Source organism: Acipenser ruthenus, chromosome 8, assembly GCF_902713425.1.
Source record: "Acipenser ruthenus chromosome 8, fAciRut3.2 maternal haplotype, whole genome shotgun sequence".
NCBI lineage: Eukaryota > Metazoa > Chordata > Actinopteri > Acipenseriformes > Acipenseridae > Acipenser > Acipenser ruthenus.
In genome coordinates, this window is record NC_081196.1 from 15,614,414 (window position 1) to 15,636,047 (window position 21,634).

General features: G+C 35.8%; 1 protein-coding gene and 1 long non-coding RNA gene across 28 annotated transcripts in view; one reads left to right on the plus strand and one right to left on the minus strand.

Annotated features, from left to right (window-relative positions):
- LOC131737727 (uncharacterized) overlaps positions 1-12,409 on the minus strand; it is a 56,553-nt gene extending 44,144 nt beyond the window's left edge. Inside the window, exons 1-3 of the long non-coding RNA XR_009329332.1 lie at positions 11,943-12,409; positions 2,042-2,163; positions 84-270 (exon numbers count right to left, since the gene is read on the minus strand). This is a non-coding gene — a long non-coding RNA (uncharacterized LOC131737727). The remainder of the gene's footprint in view (positions 1-83; positions 271-2,041; positions 2,164-11,942) is intronic.
- Positions 1-21,634, plus strand: part of LOC117972866 (neurobeachin-like) — a 355,091-nt gene that overhangs the window by 187,827 nt on the left and 145,630 nt on the right. For 12 of the 27 annotated variants that reach the window (XM_059028569.1, XM_059028575.1, XM_059028571.1 and 9 more), the window contains 6 exons: positions 2,053-2,179; positions 2,910-3,029; positions 3,768-3,901; positions 11,251-11,312; positions 16,694-16,758; positions 19,655-19,763. In XM_059028569.1, the coding sequence (XP_058884552.1) occupies positions 2,053-2,179; positions 2,910-3,029; positions 3,768-3,901; positions 11,251-11,312; positions 16,694-16,758; positions 19,655-19,763 (617 nt within the window). The remainder of the gene's footprint in view (positions 1-2,052; positions 2,180-2,909; positions 3,030-3,767; positions 3,902-11,250; positions 11,313-16,693; positions 16,759-19,654; positions 19,764-21,634) is intronic. The other 15 variants (XM_059028578.1, XM_059028588.1, XM_059028590.1 and 12 more) reach the window with 3 other exon arrangements.

The window sequence follows — 21,634 nt, forward strand, 5'->3', positions numbered from 1 at the left end:
TAAAATATTGAAAAATACGGACGCGAGTTTGAAAGAAAACACACACACACCCGCGCACACACACACACACACTTGGCAATTACCTCGTTTCCACGATGTCTGCAGCATCGTGCTGCATTGTTCTGTCACTGTTTGAAAGCGTGCCACATTGTTTTCATGATTTTTGTAAAAATCCATACCGTGTCCTGGCTTGTGTCAGCATCCTCATACCCGACTGGCATGGTGCTGCCCAGAGCCCTGTTGTGCACCAGGCTGTATAGTAGGCTATAACTGCACAAGAACAAAGATTGAAAAAAAAAAAAATGTCGGTTAACAGTACCGTTACATATTATACAATAAGAAGTCTAATGAAATGCTATCCAGTGCCATGAAAATAAAAAGTTGATAGCAGATTTTGTTGTTTTTTTAAACGGACAGTCGGGTAGTTGTATTATTATTATTATTATTATTATTATTATTATTATTATTATTATTATTATTATTATTATTTCTCCTGTCGAAAGCCCAAAGCAAATGTCAAAACTTCATTCTGATGCTTCTGAGGTGACAGTTAGGCTACCATTCTAGGTATTATGTAATTTTGTTATCTACACGGATTTATACGTTTCAAAGGGACCGCTTGGCATGCTGACACGGTACAGCCAAAATAAAATGTGTGCTCCCTTGTTCTCACATGCTGAGAATTTGGGCTTCACGTAATCCCTCTGTAGGCCTACATGTTGAAGTACTTTACGAGAGTAACCAAATGTTAAAAATTAAAAGTTAATATCTTTAAAGCAGTAAAAATATTCATACGTTCTTTATTAGTATTCTAGTTTTTTTTATATTTGCTAGCCGTGGGTTTGATCGAAGTTCAATGTAATGGAGCACTGCCTTTAAGAAATTAATAATTTGAACAGAAGTAGGTGACATCACAGATGACGTGCGAGTATGTCCATGGACTTAAAAATAAAAATGTACCATAGTCGTAGCTTACTACAAAGATAAGAAATAAAAGAAAACATATCTAAAAAGCTTTACCATCACTGAAAGAGACACTGTGCCACGCAAACCTCTCAGTGAGAGAAAAGTGAATTTTTTGTATGTATTAAAGAAATAATACGTATTGCTTTATTAAACATTTAACTTGAACTGTGGCAAAAAAAAAAAAAAAAAGTACTAGGAATAAAGAAGAAAATGGTCTTGTGCTTGTTTCATTTGAGGGTGCAACAAACACAACATATATTATGATAATAATAGGAATAATACATATAATAATATCTGATACTGTAAATTATTAATTTTAAATTATTCAGTGTTGTGTGCAAGTGTTGGATATATACTGAGAATGCTTTCGCGTCCTTGTTCGCTAAGTGCTAACTTTGATTTGCTCCGGCCCCTTGTGACCTACAGTGAAGGTATCAAGATGCAGCCGTTTATCTAGAGCATTGTATTTCGTGGCCTTCAGAGACGAACAAGATTTAACCAGTACCCCATGTTATCAGGAAAGAGGTTATTTGTGCAATCTGGAGGTTGAACACTGTGCAAGCTATCTTTCAAGCTGCATAGTGAACTAAATACCAACACTGAAGCTGTTCTCTTTCCAGATTAATTATACCACTAGATGTCGCTCTTTCCACCTGTATCATTTGCCTGAGTCGAGACAGACCAAGTTATAAGAAGAATATGTGCCTTAATATATAAAACAGGATTAATAAGGAATGTCTACAGAGTAAAAATTGCTAAGATTCCTTTAAATGTGTTGCTAGACACATACTGTAAAGAATGGCAATGGATCTCTGTATATATCATGGTTATTTTTTAACTGATCTTTTGAATAAAAACATGTCCAAACCTAAATAATATATACAAGTCAAAGGAGTGTTAATTAAGGCTTCAATCCCAAAGTGAAGTGTAAAATACAAGAAGAGAATCAAAAGATCTTCAACAAAATGACGAGTGACAATATTGAGAGGGTCTTACGGTTATTATTATTATTATTATTATTATTATTATTATTATTATTATTATTATTATTATTATTATTATTATTATTATTTACTTTGGCTGCAGGTGCAACAGATTCTGCCTCCACATCATCGTCCTCCTCCTCCAGTTTTGTGAATGGTGCTACCAGCAAAAATCTTCCAGCAGTTCAGACTGTTGCTCCAATGCCAGAGGACACTGTTGAAAACATGAGGTGGGAAACCTTTTTATGTACCTGACTGATAACATTAACCCGATTCACATAGGCTGTAACACTTGGTATGCTGAAATGCTAATAATAATAATAATAATAATAATAATAATAATAATAATAATATACGACTTGAAGTTAATTAACAGACAATAAGAAAGTGAGGATTTTCAGAATATGTGCTTTGTAATCTTCTAAAAAACCCATGTTTTTATTTTTATTTTGTATTCTTGAGTTAACTATTAGGATATTCATAGTGTAATTTAAAATCCGAGCAGCTGTTATCCTGTTCAATAGGTGAGTTTTCAAAAGCCTTAAAGATTTCAAATCCTTGTCAAATGTAGTAGAATTACATGGTACAGGTAAGTTTTTCAGGTTAGAGGAGTTACATTTTATAGTAATATCTGTATTTTAGAATGTTAATAGATTTCAATTTGACATATACATTTGGAGCACTAATATTTATAAGATATTTGAATAATGCAGTTTACAAGGGGAATTCGGGGTCAGTAAATATGAATATAATATTAATAATAATAAAAGTACAAATAATTTTAAAAAATTGGATAATAAGCATTGACATGGCACATTGTGTGCACTAAAGTGCTTCTCAAAGTCAAATGTATGAAATATCAAGGTGCAGTGATCACAGATGGCAAATTTGCCAGCCATGATGCACTCAGCCGTGGATTTTTGTAATACTCTTTTTTTTGTGTGCTAATTTGTATTTCAGTGCCTTTTGTGATGTGGACCAATGTCCACTCCGAACCGGGCTGAGACCACCAGAACTCAATTCACTTAGCCCCCTGGCCGGATTCGAACCAGGTCCCAGAGGTGAAGGCCAGTGTCTTAGGCAAGGACATTTCCACTGCACCACCCAGGCTCTGTGATGCCTGTTTACAGCGTACCACATTTAATTTATATATATATATATATATACCTTATATATATATACCTTTATATATATATATATATATATATATATATATATATATATATATATATATATATACATATATAAGAAACTGACCCCACTTTCTAATTGTAAAAGTTCAACTTGTAACATGCATTTATTATATATATATATCTATCTATCTATATATATATAGATAGATATATCTATATATATAAAACATAGACTTAGATCCCAGCTGTGGCCATGTTATATGTCAATGGGCTGAAATCTAAAAACCTGATTGGCTTAACAGACCAACAGTCCCGTTTAGCTGCCAAAGACCTCACCAGAAGCGGGAAGTAATTTCCCTACACAACCTAAGGGAAATTAAGGAAAAATACTATTTTTTATTCCACCCCCCAGTGAAAAACAACAGCTAAAATGCTAATAATTAAATACATTTAAGTAAATACAATGTTTATATTGACATATAAAAGCAATAATAGCCTCCACATCCGGAATTACAGGCTGGTTTACAATAATAAGCCCTCAACCAAGCCAGTCATTATTCTCTGGTAATTTCTTCAATGCTGGGTATTATTCCTTACAAGTTTGTTTTAAATGTAGTTGTGTTGTTATTGTTTGGTATTTGGTTTTTATTTTCAATTCTGCGTTCTTGTTTCCTCTTTTCCACAGCATCACAACAAAGCTGGAACGTGCTCTTGAGAAAGTGGCTCCTCTTTTGCGTGAGATCTTTGTAGACTTTGCCCCCTTCCTTTCCCGTACACTTCTTGGCAGCCATGGTCAGGAGTTGCTGATAGAAGGTACAGGTGCTGTAGAGTTTACCTTTTTTATTCAAGTAGTTGTGAAGTCTGACTATGTGGCTGCTAGCTCACGCACTGATGGATGATAAGCAGGTATGAAACAAGTATTTGCTAAAAGGTATCTTTTTAGGTATAGGCACTCATAAGGATGAAGAATTCTGAATAAATAGTTGCAAAAAAACAAACCCAAAAATGCACCTTTGCTGCCTTAAAATAAAGCATTTTCATTTTCCATCTGTGGTTTATGTAATACCATATTTACAGTGATTCTGAATTTTGTTTGTCATGTTTTATTTAAAAATGTGTATTACTGTACTGTAACATTTCACTGTCTTTTTATATATATTTTTTGATATAGTAAATCCTATTTTTATTGTCTTTAGCACGGAGTTGCGAAACTTACCTATCATATGTGTTTTTTCAGGCGACAAAAATGTTATTGCCCACTTGACTTGACCTCTTTAAATATAAGTAAGAGAGTTTTGTCCAATAAATTGTAAACAACTGTTACCAGTATTGGGCCATTGCAGCTTTAAGAATGTGGCCGATGCATTGCTTCCCCAGTGTATGTTGGGTAGTGTTCCCTTTATTTCTGGTGTCAGTCAGTGCCTGTCTATAAATTCCCTTGGATTGACCAGAGAGCAGACCTCAGATCAATTCACTTCCTAGTGCTGTAGTATCTGCACTTCTTGCCTAGATCTTAATTGACCGAACAAGAAGGAAAAAAAAAAAAGCTACATAACTAACAGTTTTCTAGGGTTAAAGCAAATTGTTATTCCATGTTACATTTTGAGATTACTATGACATTACCCCACAATAAAAAAAAAAATGTAATCTGCGCAGCTGGTCAGCCAAGAGCCCTGTAAAGTGAAACAACACTCGAGATGCTTGTAGATTCTTGGTTGTAGCATTGTCCTTAGATAAAGGGAAGATAAACTCTTTGGGTCTCAATGTCTTTGAGTCTCAGGGCTGCCAGGTTTATGCTGAGGGAAAGTCTGCCTACAGTACACTTAATGCTCTCCAGACACGCCAAGTGCATATTCGTGGGACAAATCAACCACACTGGACGACATTCTTCAATTCAGTTTTTTTATACATTGCCAAATACTCTGGATTGTGAAGTTTTTCAATATGTATTCAATAATAAAAATTGGCATTTGGTTCAGAAATGAAAGCAAATCCCAAGATACAATGTTTTAGACCTGAGTTCTGTAATTATCACACTCCCCTCTTTCAGTTATTATTATCATACTTGTGAGCTTAAGAATCTTCAGACGTTCTACTGTAGGAGCTTGGCTGTGTAATTTGCTTAAACATCCTGGTGACTTAGAGTAATACTCTTACTACTGTATGTGTTCCTTGGATCACTTGAGAGCAGTGCACATAACCACAGTCAATCCACATAACAGGGATAATGGCAGCTGTAGAAATATGACCTTTTAGAGGCTAAATAATTTTAATAATTGGGCAGCTGGCTCTTTTTGACAAATAAAAAAAAAAACAAGCCTCACACTAATGTCAGAAGAATTTAAACAAACGTTTTTAAAAGAGCAAGAAAATTTAAATACAAGAAGAAAAACACTTACTGACATAAACCTCACAATGTCGTATTTTGCGTTCAGTGGGAGAAACGAAAGAATTTCACCAGCTACCTGAAAGAGAGCTGGACATACATCTTTCAAATTTCATCTTGTCAGACGACTTTGAACCAATTTCTCTCCGAAGCGTAACCTGTGCAGATGTAACTATGAATGTAGCATTTTGTACAGCAGCACATCGTAGTTTACACAAACAAAATGAAAATATCTGTCACACAAAAACAGCTTAAGAAAGAAGGTGAGAAACAACATATAAAATAATAATATGGGTCAGAATGTATTGCCACACAAAAGTTTGTCTCTCATTAGTTTCATCTTGTCATAAAAAAAAAATGGGTACGACTTTAATAAACCAAGTTCTCTGCAAAGCATAGCAGCGTAACCTGCTCAGACATACCTACAGTGTGAATGCAGCATTTTCTACAGCAGCGCATCACAGTTTACACAGATAAAAGAAAACTAGATGGTAAGACACATAGAATATATAGAATAATAATATGGGTCAGAATCTATTACCACACAGTAATAGTTTTGAGCTAGCAATGTACTCATGGCTACGCCACTCGTGCAATACGGCTCAAAACCAACTTGAGACGTATTATTGTGTGGTAATATATTCTGAATCATATTATTATTTTATGTATTCAATGTTAACAAGGTTTATGTGCTGTTCAGTATCTTTGTTTTTTTACTAAATGACTAAGAACTGGACAGTGGAATTATTTTGGAATACAAAGATGACTTGTACACAGTAATATACACAATAAGATGTATTTTATTATATAGAGTATTAACTATTAGGATTGTAATAATTTCATAAATACAGAGTTTCTGCCACGGGGTCAAGCCTAGATATATAAACTTTTGAATTAATGCAGGGAGAGTTCAAAAGGCATTTGGACTATGCAAGTGTAGTCTAACACAAATCATCTGCTAACACTTTACAACATGGAAAGCCATAAAGAATGTCCAAAACATTTAAGCCAGCCTGTAGTTTTTTTTCTTCTTTCAAATATCCTTGCACACTGATTTTGGCAGGATCTGAAAGAGAGGGAGTACAGCCTAATGGATAGTTATACCAACAAGGTATTAACAATGTCAGCATTTATGGACACAAGCAGGAAATTATGAGTTGGAGGTTGGGGGGATCTGTTACTTCAGGTTGGCCTAAAATATAAGATCGTTGAGTAATAAGAAAGTATTATCCTAAAATAACTGTAGTACTTGGCATATTATGAATTATTGTCTGTTACAGCTGCATTGCGTAACAGTACTGTGTGTAGTTTCTATTGTCTGACAGGAAACCTGTTGCAGTGCTGGCACTTAAAGTCCACTAGCTCATTTTGTGGAAACTTAAAAAAAAAAAAAAAAAACACCTGACACAGCTGAGACCACACCATTAAGTCATGAAGACTGCATTGTACTGTAGTTGCCAACCAAAGCTGTAACCTTTTTTTTCACTTTCAGAGAAGGGAAACAAATATATATATATATATATATATATATATATATATATATATATATATATATATATATATATATATATAGTATGCTGCCTCAGCTCTCATAGCTAGTACTGTAAGATTTTCTAGTTCATAAAGACGGTTTATATTTGTATCTGTCTGAATACTTCTATTACTACTGCTACTATAGTTTGATTTAGGTATTTATGTTTTTATTTAAGTTTATTTATTTGTCATAACAATTAACAGTAGCGCCTTGCATTACAGGTACTATGTAATTAATTTTTTTAATAACTGTGCAATAACCAATGGTTTCTGCTCTTACATGGTACCTACCGTGTAATTACATAGAAATGGCCAACATTTTGTTACCTGATGTTATTAAATGGTAACAGTATGGTACAGGCCGTTTCCAAATAATGGCACGCTTATTACACCAGTATTTAACATTTAAGAGCCGATGCCATTAGTATTTACTCGGTTCTTACCATGCTATTACATGCTTATGTACGCTATGCAATCTAAAGTGCTACCTGATAAACTATGAAAAAACAGGTGTATATAGTGACATGATGCAACTTGAATGTACCAGTCACCAAAGGGACTGCACATGTGTGGCTGCTTGAGACGGAGGGCTGATAAATGAAATTGTGTAATTTCACTATATGCAGTCCAGTTTTAGCTTTTTAACATAAAAACATGAAACATGCCTTAAGTAAACAAAGACAGAAATTGCCATAATCCTAAACCAATATTGGTATCCATATTCAAATGATCCTTAAGCCAAAGCCTTAAATGTAGATCCCAGTTTGGCATAACATACTGTATATATTTATGTATAAATTTAGAAACACCAGTCGCATGAAGTAGCAAAACCACACCAGTAAATAATAAGCAATAATTGGATTGTTGTTCTTTGTCTGAGCAACTGAGAACGTAAATCTTCACGGAACTAAACTGTTAACCGTCTCGGATGCAATTAAGTGCTTTCCATAATTGATGCAAATGGAGAAATCCCACATATAAGTAATTAATCACACAAATCAGGTATGCATTGCACTGATCATTAGCCTAACCCCAAGCTGTGGAGTGGAGCATGTTCTGCAGCCGCTGAAGAATGTTGCTGTGCAAGACTCCATTTACAAGTAATTACAAGCCATCAATCACCCTTCTGATTACTGGAGGTCATGCACTCCCTGCACCCAGCCACTGCTTATGTGGTTATTGCTGCAGTTCTGCATATTGAACCCTTGGACTTGTACTTGGAGTGGTGAAAAGGGCCTGTGTTTACAGTATTGTGGATGGTCATTCCTGATGTAGAAATTAAGGTCAGAATAGACAAAAGGGCCTTTCATCTCACAATGCTACATTCAATAGACATTTTAAACTCTCAGTTGTACAGGAAATACTGTGTGTGTTTGAAAAGGATGCATGTAGTTTGTCCACAAGCACAAGACAGAGGTGACGGTTGTACCAGAATCTGTGAATTATGGATGCCAGAGAAAGTTGGCCTATTCTCTGTGCAATGCAGTGAGTCAAGCTGTCAAATAGTATTAAAAGTTACAATGTGTCATTTTATAGTTGGTTGTAGGGGGGGCAGGGAATTTGGCCATAAACATAGCTAAGATATCATTGTTAGGAAACAGAGTGATAGTGTCACCTGGAAAGTAATGTGGTACACCAATATAATGTCTGGAGTTTGTAAATAATAATTAGTGTGTCACCAGGGGGTACATGAATTAACAGGCATTGCTTTTTAGATTGCCTGTTTTTGCATACCATAATTAAGTACCATTGCAAGAGTTTTGTTTAAGAAGTCTAAAGCATCAGATTTAAATAAACTCTGAAAGGGGGTGTGCTAAAGGAAACATGTTCTGTATATTTTTTATCTCTCTCTAACCAGTCTTTGTTTAAATGTGCTGCTTTGCTTTTGGTTTCCTCATAATTAAGAGGAGTGTAATGCTCACAGTAGTTAAATACATACAGTCTCATAGAAAAGAATGCTCCTTTGATAAAACTACTTATATTGATGGTTTGCATGAAATAGTTAAAAAATGCCAAAACAGACACAGCACCTTATCGTTATTTTACATAGTAACAGTTAGGCACACTGGTACATTGAGATGTACCAGTGAAAGACGCTGTTTTATTAACTCTAAGTCTTCCACAATACATGTGTGTGTGTTTTCCATAAGTTAGATTGTATTATACAGACCAAAGGTAACAGAAACAAATATGTACATCTGGTACAATCTGGACTGTTTCACGGCAAAACTGAGCTTTTAAGGCCATGTTTGGTTTTAAAAAAAAAAGGTTGCATTTGAATGTTGAAAGTTGCATGCTGGCTATTTGACTGGAAACCCAGTTAGTATTACATTCTAAATGAGAAAATCAAAGACAGTTCCTGGTCAGCTACGATGCCTACTCTAGCAGTGAATGTAGCTGAAAGTTAATAGGAGATGCATTTACAGTAGGGAAATTAAAACTTAGTATTGAAAAACCTAGAGCCACTAACGAGTAGAACAATTGCATGCATCATTAAAATGTGTAGGAAAAGAAAGAAATATATTAATTCAATTAATGTAAAGTTTAGATGCAGTAGCTGTGTGTGATTGTGCTGCAATGCTGGGTGTGACCCCGGACATCGCATCTCTGAACTGTGTACATGGTCAATGGTCACATAGACATTTATCAGCCAATTTGGAGAATTTGTTGAGAAAAGATCTGATAACAGTGTGCAAAATAAAATTGTCTCAACAAAGCCCCCACATTAATAAGCTCCACTCTACATGCTAATTTTAAACCTTGATGTTTAATTTGCAAAGCCATTTTCTCATTAAACACTAATTAGACACAAACTCTACCTGTACTCATTTGTAAAATCATCCTCTTTCTTTGTTTTCCACCACTGAGGTGCCTAATGAAAACCTTCTTTAAATTTGTTTTCAAAAAGTCAGCTTGCCTGCAGGTAATTACTGCCCCATTAATCTCTCTGATCTGCAAGCACTTGAGGTTGAGACTAGCTAATCAATTACAGTGATTGTTTCTCTAAATTAGCTTTTCATACCTGCTTCTTGTTTCATTAGTTAACTGTCTGCTTTTAAGATCCAATATGATAGTAAACTAGAGGATGCTTGTAAGATATAGCCTGTTCTGTCTCTCAATGTAGCAGGGGCTGGAGCAGTTAGCAGATCAGGGTACAATAAGATATGTATCTACATGCAACATTATATACAGACCTCTGCAATTATTATTGTTTGTTAAAAGCACAAGTAAAGACATATAATTACTGTGCAGTTCTTGTCTGAGTCTTGGGGGTTGTTAATGCAAATGCATTGACTATCACTCAAAAACGGCCGTTATCTTTTTAAAAATGGGATAGACATGTTGTTCAGTCATTATTTAGTCAAATGTCTTTGGTGTTCTAGTGGATTTATTTGCATTTTTTAGCAGTAACACACTCTCCTTCTCTTAAATTGAATTACGTTTCCAAGCAATGTATTTCTATTATTGCAGTAACCTGGAGAACAAATTAATTTATATTTTATCTTTTAAATATCAAGATGTTACTGTAAAAATATATATTTTTTATCACCATGGAAATTAAAAATAACCTGAAATCTGAAATAATGACATAGAATTTATTTATTTATTTATTTATTTATTTATTTTATGTATTAATATTTAGTATATTTTGCAATACGGTTCTTAAAAAAAAACAGATACTCATTATACTGTATGGTGATTATAGTGCTGTACCTGTAATTCAAAATGAAGTCCCAATAAAGTTACCCCTGAAGCTACATCAGAGTTACTATCACACCTACACAAAGGGTGCAAGTGGGTGGGCAGATGAGAGACCAAGCAGAACACGTGGGGAATGTATTTTTTAAACATGGCTGTAGCAGTATTTCATGTATGCAGAGCTATAAGAAACAATGCAACATCATATTTGTCTCGAAAAAGACTTTCATGCAGGAGATTTGTTGCTTGAAAATGTCAGACATTCACAGAGGTTTTTGCTGCATCTCTTTTTAGTTCAGAGCCCAATATTTAATGCTTAACTATTTATGTCCATGGGTTAAAAGTGTTTACCAAAAGCTCAAAAGAGATCCTAATGAACAGAGGCATGTAAGGGTTAATAGGAGACATCAGTGTGAGTGAAGTTTGTGTGATAACAGAATCAACTTCAGTATTAGTCTGTGGTACTTTTACTCCAACCCCCCTTATTGTGTTAAGTTTTCACTGCTGATGCTTGCATGGTAACAGTTATGCTTGTCTTTCCCCTATTCAGGTCTGGTTTGCATGAAATCAAGTACCTCGGTAGTGGAGCTTGTCATGCTGTTGTGTTCACAGGTAAGATCTCTCTTAAATACTATCACCTCCTTCTCAGTTTATCATCATTTATTAAATACAGGACTGTAGCTGCATGTTGTTTAAATAGTTATTTTGCAGACTGGAAGTTAAATAGAACCATACATAGTATTGTTGAAGCCATCTCGTATCTCAAAAAATCTGAGATTTAGAATTCTGTGGAAAAATCATTCATTGCAGAGAATGAAACTTGGTACTGGAAGTGGAGGACCAAATAACAGTCAACCGGATTCCAGTACTGCCACCACAGGACATAGAGAAGAAATGCTGTAGCCAACGCCTAAACGTGTTACTGCTTTAATTGCCTAATATGGCCACCATATGTCTCAAGGAGGGCTTCCATTGTGGAGAGGACATTAAAAACAGTAGATTCCTACATTTTCCAAGATTCTAATAACATCTTTCAATTTGGTTAGCAATAGCACCACAAAATCACCACAAAAAGTACCTTACAATCATTAAAAAATAGACACAGATTATCATACAATAGTTTTAATGTACCAAATATCATTGACTAATTACGAAAGAACTGACCTTAAATCTTGCTTAAGCCCACACTTTAAAGGGTCAGAGTCACAGTGTTTCTATTATTAAGGCAGATATTTAACATACCTGCTAGCAGCCCATAATTCTTCTGTTGGGTACCCATAAGGAAATCGTTAGGCACAGCTTTAGTTCTTGTCCTAGCTGATAAGTGAATGGGGAGGGGGGGCAAAAGTTTCCACGATTCCTCTGTGGAGTCAATTTTTCAAACCATCTCCTGCAGGGTGCTTGATTGCAGATATGTTGTTATCTTAAGGGTAAGTCCTGATTCAAGGAGAATTTCTTGAGATCCATAAAGGCCTTTTAATAGCAAATCATGCTGTTTTGCTTCGTTCTTTGAAGTCGCTGAACTTCAGTTTTTATGAAGAGAAATATTTCTCAGCTGCAGCCTTCTTCCGTACCTGGATTTATTGCTGAGCATAAAGGCAATGCTGCATTAGGAGTCTGCTGTTCTTTTGATGGTTTTGTCTCTTAATCAGAGATATAGCATTACTCTGGCTCCAAGAGTTCCTGCCATTAAGGGCTCTAGAGATGAAACTTTGCCTCAAATATTGATCAAGAGGAAGAGTATGTAATCTGAGCTCTCTTCCTGTGCCCTTCTGGAACTGATGGAATAGCATCTAAATAAAGCTGCCCTTTTAAAATAAATACAGTTACTGAGAAGCATATTACAGGGCAGGAAAATGGCCTTGTGTTTAGTGGGCAATTTGGTGGTAGAAGAAATATTCCTGGTTTATTGGTCATAAAACAGCTACCAGTATTCTCTGTTTAGTACAGTTTTTGTTGATGGTGAAAATATAATTGAGATGGGCTCCGTCTGTATGTACTGTATGTCACACTTTGTTTTGCATAAGTCTAGTGAAGCTCTTGTCCAATTGTGATGAACCTTGCTAGAGATATTCTTTAGCACACTTTATTGAATATTCAGGGGGTAAATGGATGCTGTCTGTCCGATGCATCAGCAAGTATGTCCCAATTACATCTTCACAAGTGTCTAGAGAACTGCTTATGCAATCATAACAACAGATGTTCTTTACTGTGAGTGACTTGTTTCTGATGAAAACTACGCAGGACTCAGTCTCACCCATTCAAATACAGAGCTAATGTAAAACATGATGCAGTATTTGTTTTTAAACACACTATCATTACTGATGAAAGTCATTTTCCAGTAAAGGTTACTGCTTACTGTAACTACAGTGATTCTGAAGCATTTACCATCATTTCCTTGAAATGCCTTGTAATGTCATCCAATGAATAGTACTATGTTTATTTTGAGCATAGTATCAGCTTTTGACTAAATAAAAAGAGCTAACACAGTTAAAGACTGTTGCATGCTTATCCGCATCCCCAGTGCTTTCTCAATATTGGAATGGTATAGGTTAAGTGGCTCTGCAGCAGGTCCTCGGTGTTGCTGTGAAATTAGACATGCAAAGGGAAATGCAAGGTTTGTTTTCTTTTCGTTTGCCTATCAAATGAGATGCTTTTATGCTCTTGGTGTTGGAAATTCCATGTTAACAGCTACAGATTAGCGAGGATGTCGGATTTTCTTAACTGAACCCCTATATAAAGGTACTATTGCCAGAGGCACAAGTCCGAGGTATGGTCTAAATTTACATGAAGTATCATATTACAAACGTCTGGAGGTACATGTCGCAGCTAATTCAATTCACATGGCCAGACTCTTAGACTGAAGGATTTGCAATCAAGCCCATTCCCCTTAGGAATTTTGGTTCTCAGCAAAAATAAATTTTGTGAAACTATAAAAGGACTCCTGTAGAGCGGTGTAGCAAAATGATTTAGGAAATCCAGGTTTCTTTATTTTTTTCTCTTAATGACTATTTCATTTGAATCTGAGCTAGTAATGTACTCCATTGCGTAATTAACAATTATATTGTTGTTGATTTTTTTTTTTTTATTCTTGTCAGGTGGGGGAATGGAAAGCACATTTTCCTTATTTCCTTAAAATCTGTAAAATGTAAATGAAAAACAGGTTTTTAAAAATCTATATAAAACAAAGACAAAGTCCCTTTTTTATTTGTGTATGTACTTCCTTTACATTTGGTCCACAGATGTCACTTCCCTTGAACATGCTATTTTTAAAAAATTGTAACTACATTACAAAATACAGTTGATTCATAGCTATGCCTATACATACATACATACATACATACATATATATATAGAGAGAGAGAGAGACACACACACACACACACAGTACCAGCACAAATTATGACAACAAATGATTTATAGTAAGACTAGGTAGGGGTTGGGATAGTATTTACCATTTTGCCTCACTCTAACCCCTTACTTACTAAATTCATTGGTATCTCCTTAATAAATAATCATCGCCTCTTTAAAAAAAATGCTAGGGATTTCAAAGAACAGTCTCTCCCACAAGTGCTGTGGTAACACAAATATGATCCACTTACTACCAATGAGGAATGACTGCCTATGACATTTTCTCTGCAGTAGGTTTCTGGCTAAGGACTGCCAAGGACAACACTACATTAAATACTGCACCAGTCCTGGCAGTCAACACTCAGGAACATCATTTTGGGGTAAAAGAGAGAACAAATGCTCCACCCATTCATTCAGCATTGTTAGTAAATTAATCATATTTACTAACTGAACCTGTGAGACAGATTGCTGGATGGTCTGTGAGGAAAAAATTCCCACCCCTAGTCCTGCTGTAAATCATTTGTTGTTGCCATAATCCGTGCTGGTACTGTGAGTGTAAATGAAAGGATGCTTCGTATTTCACAGAGGGTTATCCTTGTTGGAGTTTGTCCAGCATTCTTCGAGAATGCTTTTATTAGATGAATAGACACAGTTTACTAAGGTTAGATATGGAGACCTGAGAACTGCTTTTCTAAGACTGTAAAAACATGAATATTGGCATATTTACCAGGTGTTTACAGTTACAGGCGTATTACTGAACAGCACTACACAACTCACAAACATTGATTTGTGCCACAATAGTCTAAATATGTGTAACTGTTATGTTCTACTGTGAGTTGGACTCATTAGTATGTAGCCATTTTGGAATGTTCTTCCAATCAGCATTTTATCAAGCCACTTAGCATGCTAACAACCAGGAATCACTGGACTACAACAAATACATGACAATACACCTAGTAGTGCCAGGGTTGTAACGTTGCATGAATTAACGATTCATCTTTTTTTTCCCATTTAGGAATAACCTTGTTAGCAACCAAAAATGGTTCCCAGTATAAAAAGCAATATCTGCACATAACACCACAGACACAATGAAGCAGGAAGGTCTGTTAGTCGTAGGTTCTGTATCAGTTGAATAAAGCGATGAAGATGTATATTTGACAAGACCTGTGCTTGATTAACACTGCATAATGTTATACTGTCTGCCCCATCTGTGGGAGTGTGTTTGGTTAAATGTTCAGATTGGGAGCCAAACCTATTTTACCCTTAATATCAGTGCCTGCTCTGTTAATTCTCATTGTACTTCCTTTAAGATTTAGAACAGATTTGGTTCTCATAGTAAAAGCTTTATTTTTAAGGTAGTAATCATTTCCAGATTTCCATATAAAAAGAGAGTAGCCGATGTCTCATAGGGCTCTTAACATTTTTGTTTCTGAAGGTTTGTGGGCTACTACTTTAGATGTCACTGTCGTTCATCTATCACTGTTGGAACATAGGAAATAGCTTTTCAGAATGAAGGGGATATGGTTTCATTCTGCAATTACATTTCTTCAGTGTTTACGGATCATATTGAAAAATGATGGTAATATATGTTCTGCAATGTTTGAAATGATAAAAAGGTACTTCTTTCAGGCTGTAAAAAATGTCTGACCTTTGCTCCTTCTTTCGTAGTGTGAATGAATGGCTATTAAATGTTCACCGGTAAAATATATTTCTCTTGAAATTGAAACTGGCAATTATAATTTCTGCTTTGTGTTAGGATACACATGTTGTGTAAGTCAAATGGCATTAAACTTCAGTGTTTTTTTTAATGTATTAGATTACAGCATACAGAGTTGAGTAAAGGGTTGAAAGGCTATTTTTTTCATACACTAAATGCCTTACAGCTTGCAACTGATTTAAGTACCAAACACTAAAACAAACAGAAACTGAAATAAGATCATTTATATTTTATACCATTTCTGTTGTCTCTATAACCAAATAATAAGAATAAAAAATCAGGAAAAGGTATATGCCAAATTTTGTTTTGATTCATAAGCATAATATATTTGAATTATTTCCCTCTGAGTGCCATGCATTTTTTTTATGATTGACAGAAAATGTATGAAGACAGATATAGTCTATTTTCCCCCCTAGATATTATATACTGTATAACAGCATAACAGATTTTGTAAGAAAGATGAATCTGCACAGGCTTGCGCGCATACACACATATAAATGTGCTTGACCAAATCGTTTGATCTCACATGAGTGGATATATTTTAGAATTCCTGTTTAAGAAATAGATTTGCTTTGCAGTGCTAAGAATAACAAACTATACAGAACTAAACCTGCAAGTGGATCACTCTGAATAATATTATCCTGGATCCGGAAACAATGCCTGCCCATTGCTATCTAATACAATTATTGAAATGCAAATGTAAAAAAAAAAATAATAATCTTCCGGTCAAGAAGTATACCAGTGTTGATCACAAAGCCAACAATAACATTGAAATCAGGAAAAGGTTTATGCAAAATTGTGTTTTGATTCATTAGCATAGTATATATTTGAATTATTTCCCTCTGAGTGCCATGCAAATGAACAAAAATACTAGCTTTTCCTGTATTTTACGTTATGATTGTAAATGTATGTTTTTATTTTTCAGGAATGGCAAAACTCAATACAGAAGAATGCAGGACTTGCGTTTATTGAACTCATCAACGAAGGAAGGTAATTATTCTAACAATGTTTGCGTGAGCACTCAATTTGAGTGATATCCCATTGTGCAAACTGTTTCTGCACCTTCTGCTTCATAAATGTGCTAGCGGTTCATTTATTTATTTCTGAGTTCATTTTTTTTAACGATAAGATCTAGGTTATTAGCTAAAAGGGGGTTGAGAAAAAAATAAGCTAAGCTTGTGATCTGAACATGTTTTTTTTTTTGAAGCAACTTAAAAGAACAATAAGGTTTTATAGGGTTTATCTCAGATTTTGTGTCACAGTATTATAGATCAGTAAGGATGTTTTATACTGGGGGTGGAGAGAGCTCAGTCTGTAGAGCCATCTGGTGCTCCATCTGTTAAGATGTACTGTGCCTGCTACATTTACTACATTATCTCTCCAGCACAAAGGAACTGAATCAGCAAGGGCACACGGTGCTGTCCAGGGTACTGCACTGAATATATCACAGGAGCTGAGCTGCTCTCGCTTGCAACTGGAATGCATATTCATCATTTCTTGGTGAACAGTGTGTATCATATTCATTTCATAATAAAGCAAAAACACTGTAATCTTCCTCTCATATCGCAATCACATAATTCAGCACCAGAGCACAAAGGATTGTGTTCACTCGAACTAGATGATACAGAGTACAGGTGGATAGAAATGCAGGGATGTCATTATGTCGTGACCCTATTATCTGAGGAACTTTTTTGGAATCCTTTTGCAAATGCAATTCAAGAGACTAGAAGAGTCCCTTTCTAACTGTATGAATTATATAATCCAAACTGTCAACCAATTCTTGTGATTAACGTGAACAGGTCTGATTGAACTATTTAGATCAATTGAATCAACCCAATAAAAGTGGTAAATCAGATACCATAGACATGTATTCAATAAACTACAATGACTTGCATTCAACCTAGGCACACAAAGGGACCTATTTCAACAATCCAGGTGACTGTAGTATGTAGATCCACCTCTGTTTGGATCAGTTGGTTTGACCTATTCTAACAGTGGGCTGGTACAAGAGAAATTGGTTGAAACCAAAGCCTGGACTTCCAGGGGACCCAAGAATGGAATACTTTCTTACTAGTAATACTGTTCACCATCAAAAGTTGGGAGTGCCCAGTACACTTAGAACTGAGACTGGAAGAAGCACTTCAGAGAAATAAATTTTAACTGGGATGACAACTTTATTGTGTTTACAGTTGATGGTGTTGGTTAAGTCTGTAATTGCAGCTGAATAGAATATGGCAGATCGTAGTGAAATTGGCCCTTGCTAAAGCAGCGCTATGAAGGTGAACGAAACTAATTTATCCAGGACTCAAAATGTAATTCTGTGGTTGTCAACAATTTACAGGACATAAGCAGTTGATGAATGTGCTGCTGGATTAAAGCGCTCACTGGGACAGGCTGAAATTATATACGGGATCGTTTGCATGAAACAACAAAGCTCCACTGTAATTAAAACAAAGCAGGGTTAACGATGTGCAAAATTGCATATAATCTCTACACAATAGCAGTTGCATTTTAAGTCATTAAAAACTGAAATTGAAATATCGGTTGTGGAAAAAGGGAATGTTCTGAATTAGCCAAGTAAGAACTTTTTTTTTATTTTTTATTTTAGTTTAAAAGGAAGACAGTTATCATATTTTTGCCAGCTTTTAAGCTTTCAGTGATTTGGTCACTTGGGGATAGTAGAAAATCGTTAGCCATTTGCCTTTACTGCCCTAATGATGCTCATTTGTTTCTTAATTGTTAGAACAGGGCAGACACAAAGCCATATCCATTTTATATAATAAAAACAAATGGTGTTTGTTGAGTGGCTATTCATGGCACATATGGATGCACTTGGATTTTCCACTCGGCTTTATTTTTGTCAAATAAATCAAAACGTTGTGTAAAAATGATTGCAAATAATTAAGTGCTTGCAACATACAGTAAAGGGTACTGTTTTGTGACCCTGAGAAAAGTGCTATGGAGACCTAATCAAACACACTGCCTTGTATAGACTGGGCTGTCTTATTTTTACCCCAGACACTGTGTCTTGAATGTAGTCCTTTGTACTGGTAAAAAGACATTGTAAATGCAGACAACACATTTTAGAAGCTTAGGCTGAAATTCAGGGTAGGGACTATTGAATGATTGCTCTCCCTTTTAGGATTATTCAATAATTGCCTCTTTAGATCACTTCCTTGTATGCTATATACATCTCAGATAAATTTACCTGGGTGTGGCCATTGCAATCCAGCTGTAACCCTACCCACCTCCCTAACTTCCACCTTAATGCAGGCAGTCCCCTTGTGGGGGAGTGGGAGGGCGTGGCTTCGTCACGGTCCACCCTGCTAACCTGGCATCATCAGATCAGTTCCTCTTCAGAGGCTGGTGGCTTCTTTTTCTCCCCTTAAAAGGTTTCCAAGGTGATACTAAAAGCTCTCCATATCTTCTTCAGTATGAAGTATTGACCTTGTTTAGCTTTCTCTCAGTACATATACACAATCACTGTAATCAATGCCAGTACATTTCATATACAGTCATGGGCTGCCTATTATTAGTGAAAATGTGATATGTAATTATAATTAAGAATGTTGGTAAAAACAGTATTGAAAGAAACAAGGTGTTTTCTAAAGGACAGGTTTTTCTAAATGTATGTAGATTTTATATACAATACTTCAATACATTGCTTTTCCATGTGCCCTCTGTGTAAAATGTATTAACAATGCCAGCAGCACCACATTTATTTATTGGTTTATTTTTCAAGGAAAGAAAAAACAGGGTGGATATGTTTGTGCAAAAGCATTTCTGTGTGTTTCTACCCAGAGCAAAACTAGAATGTATGATGTTTTGAAACATTGCGTGGCAGTGGTATATTGTAAATATTATTATTATATTTATTTTTTATAAGACTGCTGTGTCATGCCATGAAGGACCACATAGTCCGTGTTGCCAATGAGGCTGAGTTCATTCTGAACAGACAGAGGGCTGAAGATGTTCACAAGCACGCTGAGTTTGAGGTAAGCTGGTTCCTGTCACCGTTACTTTAACAACTCTTCTGTTTTCAGTCACCAGTCACCCAGAATGTAATTCCAAATGACTTGTACTGTTAAGGAACATATGGCATGTCAGGGAGTGGATTTGACTCACTCAAAGCATTGGTAAATGTCAGGCACAGGTAAAGAACACTTTGGCATTACCCCCACAAGGGTCCATAAAACCTTTATAGACTTCATGAAATGCTTTCATCAAAGCAAGCACGTAGAACTAAAATAAAGTGTTTTATAACTGGAGACAATTACACCAAATGTTTTATAAATGTGTATGTATGTATGTATGTATGTATGTATGTATGTATGTAATGTGTGTGTGTATATATATATATATACAGACGTGCTCAAATTTGTTGGTAACCTTACAGCTCATTGAAATAATGCTTCATTCCTCCTGAAAAGTGATGAAATTAAAAGCTATTTTATCATGTATACTTGCATGCCTTTGGTATGTCATAGAATAAAGCAAAGAAGCTGTGAAAAGAGATGAATTATTGCTTATTCTACAAAGATATTCTAAAATGGCCTGGACACATTTGTTGGTACCCCTTAGAAAAGATAATAAATAATTGGATTATAGTGATATTTCAAACTAATTAGTTTCTTTAATTAGTATCACACATGTCTCCAATCTTGTAATCAGTCATTCAGCCTATTTAAATGGAGAAAAGTAGTCACTGTGCTGTTTGGTACCATTGTGTGCACCACACTGAACATGGACCAGAGAAAGCAAAGGAGAGAGTTGTCTGAGGAGATCAGAAAGAAAATAATAGACAAGCATGGTAAAGGTAAAGGCTACAAGACCATCTCCAAGCAGCTTGATGTTCCTGTGACAACAGTTGCAAATATTATTAAGAAGTTTAAGGTCCATGGAACTGTAGCCAACCTCCCTGGGCGCGGCCGCAAGAGGAAAATCGACCCCAGATTGAACAGAAGGATAGTGCGAATGGTAGAAAAAGAACCAAGGATAACTGCCAAAGAGATACAAGCTGAACTCCAAGGTGAAGGTACGTTAGTTTCTGATCGCACCATCCGTCGCTTTTTGAGCGAAAGTGGGCTCCATGGAACAAGACCCAGGAGGACTCCACTTTTGAAAGAAAAACATAAAAAAGCCAGACTGGAATTTGCTAAAATGCATATTGACAAGCCACAATCCTTCTGGGAGAATGTCCTTTGGACAGATGAGTCAAAACTGGAGCTTTTTGGCAAGTCACATCAGCTCTATGTTCACAGACGAAAAAATGAAGCTTTCAAAGAAAAGAACACCATACCTACAGTGAAACATGGAGGAGGCTCGGTTATGTTTTGGGGCTGCTTTGCTGCGCCTGGCACAGGGTGCCTTGAATCAGTGCAGGGCACAATGAAATCTCAAGACTATCAAGGCATTCTGGAGCGAAACGTACTGCCCAGTGTCAGAAAGCTCTGTCTCAGTCACAGGTCATGGGTCCTCCAACAGGATAATGACCCAAAACACACAGCTAAAAGCACCCAAGAATGGATAAGAACAAAACATTGGACTATTCTGAAGTGGCCTTCTATGAGTCCTGATCTGAATCCTATCGAACATCTATGGAAACTTGCAGTCTGGAGAAGGCATCCATCAAACCTGAGACAGCTGGAGCAGTTTGCTCAGGAAGAGTGGGCCAAACTACCTGTTAACAGGTGCAGAAGTCTCATTGACAGCTACAGAAAACATTTGATTGCAGTGATTGCCTCTAAAGGTTGTGCAACAAAATATCAGGTTAGCAGTACCATCATTTCTGTCCATGCCATTTTCATTTGTTTTATTATTTACAATATTATGTTGAATAAAAAATCAAAAGCAAAGTCTGATTTCT